Source organism: Desmodus rotundus, chromosome 7 (genome assembly GCF_022682495.2).
Source record: "Desmodus rotundus isolate HL8 chromosome 7, HLdesRot8A.1, whole genome shotgun sequence".
NCBI classification, from domain to species: domain Eukaryota; kingdom Metazoa; phylum Chordata; class Mammalia; order Chiroptera; family Phyllostomidae; genus Desmodus; species Desmodus rotundus.
The window spans coordinates 119,334,179-119,346,426 of record NC_071393.1 but is presented as its reverse complement, the minus strand read 5'-3'; the positions used below and the strand labels follow the sequence as shown (position 1 = coordinate 119,346,426).

Below are 12,248 nucleotides of genomic sequence, written 5' to 3'. Positions count from 1 at the left end.
AGGAAAGGAGCTCTGATGGGAAACTTAAGCAATAACACCCTGTGACTTCTGTTAAAATGACAGGCGGAGACAAAGTTGAGGGCTAAGAGGAAAACCCTTTCCCCCTCAAACTTAGGCTACAAATCAATCTTATTTCTTGAACTCTCGAGATATTCTGTAACAGGTTGAACTATGAATTCTGATGAGTCCATGGGAAGGGGATTAAGAAGTTCTAATCACCTGGACCTGTTTTCTCTCCTAACTTAGTTGTACAGTCTTCTCAAATTCCTCCTCCTGGGTGCCAATAATGTCGGGGGGGGGGGGGTGGAATAGAGAAGATAAACAATAAAAGGAATGTGTCTTTGGATTTTTATGTTTCTTCTTAAAATTTAAGAAGATTCATAAATTCAATAAGATTCATGCTTATTTGCATTCTTCTGCATAATATGTCACTTTGGTTTCAATTCCAAGTTTTTACTCCAAATTGACAATTAAAATTGACTTTAAGAACATGTATCATTTGCGTTACCCTGGCTACATGTATATACCTCAACACTAAAGGTCTTAGATTAGTTGAAAGGACTTTTTGTTTAGTTCCATTTTTATTCAACCACTTTTCAAACAGTGGGCACTATGTATTCTTTCTCCAGTGCTCTCACCAATATTAACTTCCTTATCACACTAAGAATGTATCGTGAGATTCAAAAGTGATTTCCAAATTCCAGTCTTGGCTCTTTACCTAAATCTTGAATGAAAACCAGTTATACTCTTCCTATGCTGTGATCAAAGTTGGGAACACATCTTTGCTAACACATTTCCTCTCCATGCTGCTTTTGGGTGCTCTAAATAGAAAACTCCGGTCCAGAAAACCTGCTGGTATCTGTGTCGTGGAGAAGAGTCACTGTCTTCCCAGGAGAGAGAGTTCTGAAACCTGTTTAATGATGAGTTTCCATGGCTGATCAGATGGAGTTAATTGCAAGACAGAGTGTGGCTAGAGCACAGTATCAAGTCCTGATATCCTGATCCAATGATTCCCTCAGTTCTCTTTCCGCACGTAAGTCTCTGAAGCCAGATACCAGATTCAGCTCCAGATGAGGTTTTTTACCTTCGTGTTCCCCATCCATCTTATTTCCTTCTGGAAACTGATACAAAAGGCAAAGAGAAAGCTTTCCATAGATATACTTTGAATTTTTTTTTAAGAAGTCAGACACAAGTGACTACATGTTACAATGATTCCATTTACATGAAGTGTTTAGAAAAGGCAAATTTATAGACAAAAGCAGATCAATAGTTGTCCAGGGCTAAGGGCAGGAACAGGGATTAACTGCAAACTGACATAAGGAAAATTTAGGGTGGGGGGTGATAAAAGTGTTCTAAAATGCAATTGGGGTGACGTTTGGACAACTCTATAATTTAATAAAAACATTGAATTGTAGACTTGCAATGGATGAATTTTGGTATGAAAATCATACCTCAATAAAGCTGCTTAAAAAAGAGAAAACGCCAGTCTTTGGAGAAAAAAGGGATGTTTCAATTAGGCTTTTAATGATCTAAATACCACAAGAAATGTGTGGCTAATTAGAAATGTTTAAACACAGCAAAATAGGACAGTGCTTAATTTAACTGAAAATGACAGCAAAACCAGCAGAAAGCACTGTACTTTAAAAAGTAATTGTTTACATAGATTTTTTACATGTCTTCATTTTTTGTTAATTTATATAGAACATTTGCAAAAAAGAAATGAATATGGCTTTACTACTTTGTCATCCTGATAATACATCTCCCAAGAAAAGTTAAGCTAGCTAGCTCTTGTGAAATATTTAATTTGATGAAATAAACAAGTAAATGAAATGTAAAAGTTGAATTATTTTTGTCTTCTGAGTTTGTTCCTACAGAAAGACCCTAGCAAAGAAAGAAGCAAACAATGCAGAGATAATACTGAGACTTATGAGTGTTAGATGCTCAACCAATCCAATTTTCTCCTCCTGGGTCTGCAGAAAGACTACATTTCCCAGCTTCCTCTGCATTTAGGAGGGAGTCGTGTCTGACAAATAAAATAGGTGCAGAACTGATGGATGTCACTTCTAGGCAAGGCAATAAAACATACTGCATAAACGTCCAAGCTCACTCTTTCCTCCCTGTGGATGCAGCTGGAAGAAAAGATCTCCAAAGTGAGCCCAGCTCATAAAAGAATCCTAGATCCTTGAATTATTTCTTTGAAGAAAGCTGACCAGAAGACCTTCCCAATTTGCATTGGACTTTGCCTGAACAAAGAAATAAACTTTCTTTTGATGAATTATTTAAATGTTGGGATGTTCATTACAGCTAACCACCCTAATTACCCTACTTAGTAAGTTATTTAATTACCTTAACTACTAAAATATGCTATAGGACCTAAAGCATATTTCTTCCTTCCTTTCTGTATCATCTAGGCCTATTCTTTCCCTGATACCTAACCTTCCTCTTACTCTTCCTATTCTCCTACCTCACCAACTCCAGTTACTGTTCATTTCTGAGGCAGAGTAATAATGCATGATCCTACACCTTACTAAGACCCTTCACCTTATTAAGACCCTTCTTCAAGAACTGAACTGTTTGAATCAGATGAAGTAAAAACAATAGGCTGCAAGTCTTCGTTCTGAAAAGCCAGAAAGTGTGTCAAGTCTTCGGTTAGAATGTTGCATTAACACCAAGAGCAATGCTCTGCCTGTCCCCCTAAAAGCAGAAACACAACCAACCAAACAAAAAACCCTACAGTGAGAAAAGCCAGGAAAGAAATGCCAGAGATGTCAGAGTTGGCAGCCACCTTCTGGGTCATGAACTTTGCTTTTACATTTCCTGAAGCTTTTGGTAGTGGAGAAGTGCATTCTGGTTGCTCTAAGACTTTTTGAATGTCCCTCCCACCCCAGGGCTATTTTCCCCAAAACAACAGGTTACCATTTCAATTCACTTTCAAGTTGTTTCATTATCCAAGTGCCCTTTCCTCCTTTTCTGCATGTAGAGCAAATGCAAGGAAAGAAGACAGGACCTGCCCCAGTTCTGCAGCCACACCCAGCCCTCGTCATCCCCCGGCCCTTCGCCTCGTCAACCCCATCTCCCCCAACTCCACAGTCAGAAAACAAAATAATTCAAACCAAAAACAGCTCATAAAACAGTAAACAAAATAAAGTCAGTTTTTCTTTGCTTTTTTTAAAGAACAAAATGAAACTTGAGGGAAAACTTACTGGAGTTACAGTTTATCCTGATACAGTCTAGATGGGGAAAAATAAATGAAAGATGAAATTGCATCCTTCAAGGTAACAGCTGCAGACATCCAAAAACAATCAGTCCACCCTTCCGGGGACAGACACACGCAAGAAATGTGGCCATTTTATATATATACAGTATACACAAGTTTAAGGGTGGGTGTATATGTACAGTATATTATTTAGTAAAGTTGGATACATATATATATACACACACACACATATATATACACATATGTATAGAGATATATACTGGTATACATATATATCCACAATAGACACCAAGTATGCTTTTTATTCCCCCCAAATCCTACTCATTTAGATAAATGGACTTTGAAATATTAATTTTGTTAAACTTGGAAATTATTCAAAAATTTCCCCACCAAATGCAGGTCATAGTCTATTTCCACCTACAATTGATTTTCTTAAAATTTATCTTTAAAAGGAGCATCAACACAAGTTTTTTATTAGTATTCCAAAGATATATCATCAGTCTGACACTTTGTATCATTTTAAATAATCTGCCCATGAAGTTTCTCAGTGCAGTATTTAACCCTTTCTCTTTTTCTAAAAGCAAACTCCCTCCACCCTCTCCTTAGGTCAGGCCCCAAATATCATAGAAATTTGCCATGGCAGACTTGCCATGGTCCTTAGAGGGATGGAAAGGGTTAACACCACCTGGTCATTTCCTGTCATAAAATGGCCACTTGCAAACAGCTAACCGCACAAACACCCATCCCAGATTTTAGAGAGGTGGGGTCGGGTGTAGGGGGAGAGTTGTGATATTATCACAATCAGTTGTGTTGTCTACTATTGTTCAAAGGCTCCCAGACCAACCCACTCATGAAGCCCATCTCTGTCTTCCTGCCCAAATGCTCAGACTGAGTCAAGTGCCTACAGCATTCAAGGAGAAGGCGAGACAGGTACATGGGGAGGAGGCCTTGGAGGCCTTTGACACCCTGCCTATTTCACACTGTGATTCTGCATCTGGAGGGGAGACAACTCTTTGCTTTTATTTTTTTTACTGGGAAATAGAGGGAAGAAAGTGCGGCTAATTTTCTCTTGCTGGTAACCAGACGAGGCACTCCACGCCAGAGTTCAGGGTGTCTATCCTTTTGTTAACATCTGGTTAGAGTCAGGGACACACAGCATAAAAGCTCTCGAGCAGAGTCAGTGGACATTAGTAGGGCAGGATGGTTAGAGAAGTGGCTCAGGTGAATTGTTACCAAGTGCCCAGTTGAGCCTAAGTTTGGTTTATGATGGTGGGAATTCCAGTACTAATTTGGGTAATGTCAGCTATTAAAAGGTAGAAGTAAAATGATAAAGAAAAGCAAGAAAGTTACAAGGAAAAAATACAGCTAGAAACTGTGCTCTTCTCCTGCCTAACGTTGACCCAATAGTTAAGGAGGACTTGTTGAGGATAATGCCACCATTTGAATTTCTCAAACCATCTAAAGGGAGCAAGTTAAAAAAGGAAACAGTGGCAAAGGACAGGGAAGAATGAAACTATGTGAGATCCAGACAGGAGCAATTTATAACACCCAATCATTCTGAGGAGGGAGGCAGGAAGCTTATTTGTTCCCCAGAAGAACATCTCTTGAGAAAAATCTGGGTTTGGTTTCGTGCGGTTAGGTTTGTCATGTGTCGTCAACCGCAACAGAAAAGTGGGAGCAAACAGCCCTGGAGCAACCGGTACGATCACCAGGCAGGGGAGGCCATGCCCCTGGAGAGGACTGGGAAGGGGGAGGTCAGGTAGGAGGAAGGCTGGGGCTTCAGCTCCTGGCTGCACAGACCCTCACCCAAAGCTGGAATTGCCCTTTCCTGATGTATCGAAGGGAAAGGTGTGTGTGGGCATGCTAAAGAGAGAGGGAAGGAGAGAGTGAGCCTAAAGCAACCAGCCCAAGCATTAGAAACAAGGAGTGGTTCTCTCCTTTGCTTTCTGTGTAGCTGAGCATGTTATTCCTAGACCACCTGGTCTAGAGAAAGCAGTTGTGCCGGGTGCATCCTTCCAGATTCACTGAAAGGGCTCCTTGAACTGAACGGTGTCTTTACACCAATGTGAGGACTTGAAGCTTTCAAGATGGCAGACAACTGGCTATTTTAAGTCAACAAGTGAAGAATTATTTTGTTACTTTACCTAAAGAATAAGTGGTTTGAGGAGAAAAATCTACTCCAAGCCCTTTTTCATAGACTCTGAAAAGGTGGTCTTAATAGCAAAGATGTATTTTTTACTGAAAAATGAATCAGGAAAATTAGCTTGGGAAGGCAATTTTTTTTAGATCTTTCTTCCGTAGCAGCCAAAGTTCTCTCTCTAACTTAGTCTTGGCATGGTGCTCGAGGGGTGAGTGTGAGTATGTAGTCCATTTTGTTTAATTTAGTTTTTCACTTTATTTGAGTACACGAGGAGAAATGATGATTTTTCCATATTGAAGAGTTTCGGGCTGAGCACGGGAGAGACGAGTGTTTCTAGGATTGTGTGTCTTCAGTGATGCATTCAATACAGTAAACTAGTCAGCAATTCCAAGTTTCCAGAGAGAGAACATCTGGAGAATTTAAGTGCAATTAAACAAACTGCACGACACTCCCTGTGAGCCTCCACCACTGAAGAAGGGTTGCAAGCACTGGACTGTCAAGGGCCATGAAGGAGGCCAGGTCGCACCAATATTGAGTGACTTTTTTTTCTTTTTGCAGTTTGGCTCAACTTAAGCCAGGTGCTATGAAGTAAGGAGATTCTCTCTGTGCATGTTTAAGGTAGCCATCGTGAAAAGCAGTTAGAAGTCATTAAAACTGTCACATCATTGAGCCGTAGTATTGACCTGTGGCGGTAACAGACAACCCATGCTGGTCCAGTAGTTTAGAAGCATGGGTACTAGTCCCAGCTCTGCTACCAACTTTTCATGTGAGCTCTGAAAAGTTGTATCTTTCTTTGTTTCACAACTGTAAAACTAAGCATAAAGAATGCTTTCTTGACTTATCTCACAAAGTTATTGTGAAATTAAAATAAGACAAGTTTCTTTGTCATCTTGAAATGTACTGTAATAATAAAATATTTTTATCCTATCTTTTAGTTCTAAGGGATCAGAAAATGATTGACCAATAGCTAACACCTTTTAAAAACGGGCTGCGTACAGGACACTGCTCGTGCCTGCTACTACCACCCCAGCCTCGCTTCAGAAAGCAAGGCCCTTGGAAAAGCCTCGTCACCTTGACATTTGGAGATAATTACATTAGAGGAATATATCCTAGACTTTTATATTGCAAGCTTAGGTGTGTGGTCAGTTTGAAATAGACTGGAACAGCATTTGTGCCTGTGCTCAGAGATACAGTTTAAATGGAGTGAGGGAAGGAAGTGACCGTGGGCAATTAGTTCTTGGGGCACGCATGTGAAGGCACACTCTGCTTGAAGATGGGTTCTTCCATAACCAAGAAAAGGGAAATACAAATTCATGAGAAAGAAAACTTTCGTGAAGAGGTTTATTTAGGGAAGGAGCATGAATATGGAGAGTTCCACAACTCTTCCAGAAACAAGTTCCAGAAACGTAAAGTCAGTTCTCCTTGTTAGGTTTGAAAGAAAGTTACCTGAATTCAAACCAGTAACTGTGTGAACCATGCCCTCCAGAGAAAAAAGCAATCACTGTTGCTTCAGGAGAAGCAACGTACTTTCTAGGGAGGGGCTTTGTTTTCAGGAATGTGTCTCACCTTGGGAGGAGCTGTACTTGACTCTGTGCCTAAAGGAGCCAAAAGACAAAAGCAAAGTCTGTTGGAAAAGCACATCTCCCAGATTTTAGTGAGAGGCTGAAGTGGAGAAATATGCTTCTAGGGATATACACACAGGATCTATACTAACTGTGTACGTGTGTAGGAAAGAAAAAGAACCTGTCCATCTTCTTCCTCATCCGATTTTATCTACTCTCAACCCCCATTTTTTCTTCTAAAGTGTGAGACCAGTCATAGCTGGCTTTCTAATCTTCAGAAAACAACATTTAAAAAGAAAAAAAATGTTGTCTGTTTTAAGGCCATGTGTATTTCCCAGAACCCTTTGGGGCTGAATCATCCTTGTATCTATGAATCTGTCTTACTTGAAATAGATGCATAATTAAAAATTATCTTTATCATCTTTTTCTGTGAGCTATTAGGAAGTTATACTTGGGTTTTTATGTTTTTGGTTTGTGTTCTTTTTTTTAAATTTTTGTTTATTTCTTCTGCTGTTTTTCAGAGGCGACAATCTGCTACAGGTTGTTGGTTTTAGGTAATACATTCCTTGTTGGTTTGCTGAAGGTGGGGAGGACAGTGCAGGGAAGGGAAGGTGAGAGGGACGGGGGTATGCCGGCCCCTGCAGGCTGCTCAGTACGCTCTGTTCTCAAGGCTGTTTGCTATGCGGGCCGCAGGCTTTGGGCCTTTGAAGGGTTGAATACCATCTTTTGATTTACCATGGCTGATGGTGGGGAGGATTGGAAACTCAAGAATACAACAGAGATCCAGCAAAAGAGAAAAAAACAAAACCCAAAATAACCAAACACACACGTACACAAAGAAAAACCAAAAGACACACTGAACTCAAATGAGGTTGGACAAGAAAAAGGGCACAGTGTTGTAAAAGCTACAAATTGGGTAAAAAAGACATAACAAGCCACTGCTCAAAACAGTCCTCTGTGTCCTGGAGATTTTTAGGTTGTAACATAGGCATTTTCCAAGTGTGACCAGTTGACTGGAAAACAGCTAAGATTGGCATAGATTCAAACCCCCTCTTTCCACCAGGCCACCTAGGGTTTCATATGGTTTTGAATCAATACCTTTGCCCATTGTGTCTTCTCCGTGCCTCCAGCAAGTCATGCCACAGAAATCTTTTTAAAGAAGCTCTGCATCCAAACATTCTACACGCCCAAACAAACACAGGCTCAGAAAGTCTGGACTCAGCCATATCACTAAACCTGTCAACACAGGGCACTGACTTTCTACTGAGCAGAATTAGCAAAAATACAGGGGTGACTTTTTTCCCTCCAAAAATCAAGAGGTCTCCACTCCCCATAGAAGGTCGATTAAAATTCAATCAAGAAGGTAGAAGCAGGAGAGAATGTGAGGCCATAGCTGGGGAATTTCAAGAGAATGTTATTAGTAATGACAGTGGAAGAACAGATCTTCTCCCAATAAATCTACAAATTTGACATTATTGTAACTTTTCAATACTAAGGAAAAAATGAAGATTAGAGTAATTGGTGAGTAACAGTGTGAGGTAACAATCTTTATAAAAAGGCCTGCTGAACGATGGATAAGAACGTCAGGAAGGAAGAGAGGGATACACATCAGAAGCCACATTCTCCTTCCACAATGTCAGAGACTCCAACTTAGGGAATTATTTCCCCAAAGGGACGACAGAATTTGACCTGAGCTCTCCACTAGGAGAAAGTATAGGAGACCCCGGTGTCGTCAAGGCCACCACAATTCCCCATTTGAGTAGTCACTGTGGAGACAGAGATGAGGATTTCTCATCCTGCTCACATAGCTTTGTGCTTTGCAGCACCCCCGCCCCCCCATTTTGCCTCCATTTCCTGCCCTATCCCTGACCTCAGCTTTGACTGTTTTGAGTGGTGGCCGAGGAGCTGGACTTAATGAGAATGTGATTGATCAAAAGATGGACCAAAGTAGCGTGTTTTACACAAAGCTAAACAGTTCCATAAAACCAAGAAAGGAAACTTAGAAAACAAATAATCTAGTAAAAGAAAAAACAAACAAACGAAAAAGAACCACCACTGTCAGAAACCAGAAATTGACATCAAAACCTCATGCAGGAACAAGGAGAAGGTGTTTGTTGCTGTTGGATTTTATCCTTGGTCTATTAAACAAGAGGTGAGCAGCTAACTTTCAAGAAACAAACAAAGAATTCAATCAAACCAATGAAAATCAGAAAAGAAAGGGAAGACAAGCCCAAACAGTGGCAGAGGGTACTTCATACGATACCTAGGTTAACCATGAGCTTGACGCGTCCCCCATCCAGCTCCAAGCGCAGGGTGTCGGCAGAGTCCCTGGAAGTGGTAGCCACCAGCAGCCCGTAAGCTCGCTGGGACATGAAGCGGAAGGACACGTCCTCTGCCTCGGTGTGCATGACCATGGGCATGATGATCTTCATGTACATGCTGCCGTCGTAGCTCAGGATGGACGCCTCTGCAGAGAAGGACGGAGGAGACTGTTAGGGTGAAGGGTGTCAGTTTCCCTTCGCTTCCAGGGTAAGCAGAGCAGGATGGAGGCGGCACCAAATCTGTAGACAGGTGACTTGAGTTGGCTAGACCTCCACTGCCACTTTTAAGAGACATGACCTTCAGAAGACCACTTAAACTCCAAGGTTCTATTTCCTCATTTGCCAAAGGTTAGTATATTGAAATTTGCCCTACTATGCTCACAGATTTGTCATGAATACCAAATGAAATAATGGATATGAAGGCAATTTGCAAAGGCGTAAGTGCCCCCACAAACAGTAACAAATGCATTTCTGTATGCTGTAGATACAGTGAAAGTTCATTAAACAAACTTAGAATCCCGTAAGTACATTTAATGAGGACAAGAACGAGAGCAGCAGTTTATAAGCATCACAGCAAACAAACAGATATTTGCCAGAGGACTTCCAGAAGGAGGAAAGAGCAGCAGCATGACCTGGTCCCCATCACATACCTATGGCCAGGCACTGTAAGAATTTGCTTGGCCCATTCAAAGATTGGTAGAGTCAGAGTTACAGCAAAAAAAAGCTAATGCTACCCTTCAGAGCCAGTCATTCTACTTGTATTTGAATAGCACTTCTAAAGGAAGAAACAAGCTCATTTTTGTGTGATCCCTGCTGCAGTCCAAGCACTTTGGTTATAAGCCCCCTCTCTGCCCCCCTCCCCCAATACGTTATCTCAGTCAGTGCTACAATGTGGATCTATTATTCCCACTTTCAAACAGAAAATCGAGGCTCTTCGAGGGGGATATTATCATCCCCAACTCATACAGCCTGGATTTTAACCCAATAGATCCAATACCAAGTTCAAGACCTGTTTTGCAACAGCATGTTGCTCAAAATGTGAATTTGTTTAGTCATTCACTTAGCAAACATTTTTAGAGAACACAGGGAAAGAATATCATTCAAGTTCCTAAGAAACTGATCTGTCATTGAGCTCAGTATTGGGAACTAAGTCCTTATAAAATATGTACTGTTGCCAAATAGTTGCTACCTACCTACACAGACTATGGAGACTACACAAATGTAACAGATAAGGCCCCTGTTCTGAAGAGAGACCTGGCCCCTGCAGATATCTGGACTGGAAGAGAAAAATAGTTAAATGACACAGGAAAGATATATCAATAAAGGCAGTCGCATTCAGGAGACAGAGGTTGTGGCATGCGGTTGAGTAGAGTAGACGGGTAGAGCCTGAGCTGATCTTGGGAGGTGGGTGGGGTTTGTTTTAAAGAAGGGATGGCATCAGATTTGGTAGGTAGATAAAACAGTACTTCTGCATACAAAAAAGAAAGGAGGATGCTCAGATAATAACAAATTATTGAACTTAACAGAAGCATCTAGCATATTTTGATAAGTAGTTAGCAAAGATAATTTGAGATGGGAATAAAATCAGTGGACTTTGGCAGGCACTGGGAACTAAGTGAATGGTCTTAGTTATGAGCCACCCAATGTACTCATTTGTGATACGGTGTGCCAGGCACTCTTCCAGGTGTTGAGGACATGGCAGTGAACAAAAGAGATCAGCATCTTCTGCCCTGGTGCACACACGAAGTCAAAAGAGGAAGAGACCAGGCAGACCCCGAGGAAGGCTCTCACAGTCACCTGCATCATCATCATACCCCCACCCTACTGACACAACACACAGAAGCCCATGAAAGGCAAAATAAATGCACTCCTTCCTGGGAAGCAGCCATCACGTGGGCGATACCCATGACATGTTAACAGCTGTACATTACAATTCGAAACCTCTAAGGAATCACAGATGAAGGTGTGACAATTGCAGACACCATCATGATAAAAGACATGTGATAAAGTTCTATTTTTAGATGGGAAGCATAATCCAATTTTAACACATGCTCCAGATGGGAGAGGGAAAAGAAACTTTCATCTCCTGAAAGAGCAGAATCACAAAAAAATCAATAATGATAGCTAAAGTTATTGAGCACTTACTATTTGCTTGGTGCTGTCTAGGATATTACATGCATTAAAAAGACATTAAATTGTCACAAGGGCACCATGAAGAAGGAAATATTATTATTCTATTTTATAGGTACCACGTCACACAGCTGACCAATGGGAGAGCTGGGAGTCGAACACAGGCAGTCTGATTCTCTCTGAGGTATACTTAACCTTCTTGTCAAATTGTCAGAGAGCATGCTGGGAGCACACCCACGTTTCCTGAGAACTCAAAGCCCATCTTTAATGCTTCAAAGAAGAGTGTGGTGTTCTTGTGTATGTAAATATATGTCTGTGTGTGTACACACACACACAGACATGGATACCATTATTTAAGGTTTTATATTCTTTATGAACACATAAAATTATATAAACATAGATGAAACATACAGTTCTAAAAATATATCATTTACACATATGCACAGTGCTCTGTTTGTATAATTTGAGTACCACTAATCATAACTGGGTACTGTCTACTGTGCACACCTATATACAGTATAGGGACCCCCCTCTTTAAGAGATATTAGGGTATTCATGGAGCCACGAAATGATTAATTCTACATCTTGAACTTAAATATATTCCAAAATTAATGGCCACTTGTATCCCTCTGGATATGCATAGTGCGAGAACGTGTGTATAAATGAATGCATCTTTCTAGCAGTGTTGGTAGCACCAGAGAATTAGTAACAGGTGAGTATGCAGTTAAACAGCTAATGGTACAAAATAAAGTGTGTATCTCAATGTGTATCTCTGTCGGTATGTTCTATTATTAACCCGATAACTTTAAGGGGGTGCAATGAAGCAGAAAATTTGATATAGGAATCAGCCAAAACAAAATCTGTTTCAGGATTCATAT

The 12,248-nt window shown here is 40.7% G+C and overlaps 1 protein-coding gene across 1 annotated transcript in view; it reads right to left on the bottom strand.

Moving 5' to 3' along the window:
- NRXN3 (neurexin 3) overlaps positions 1 to 12,248 on the bottom strand; it is a 1,484,332-nt gene that overhangs the window by 901,870 nt on the left and 570,214 nt on the right. Inside the window, 2 exon segments of the mRNA XM_045201758.2 lie at positions 3,204 to 3,230; positions 9,183 to 9,386. Of these exon segments, the coding sequence (XP_045057693.2) occupies positions 3,204 to 3,230; positions 9,183 to 9,386 (231 nt within the window).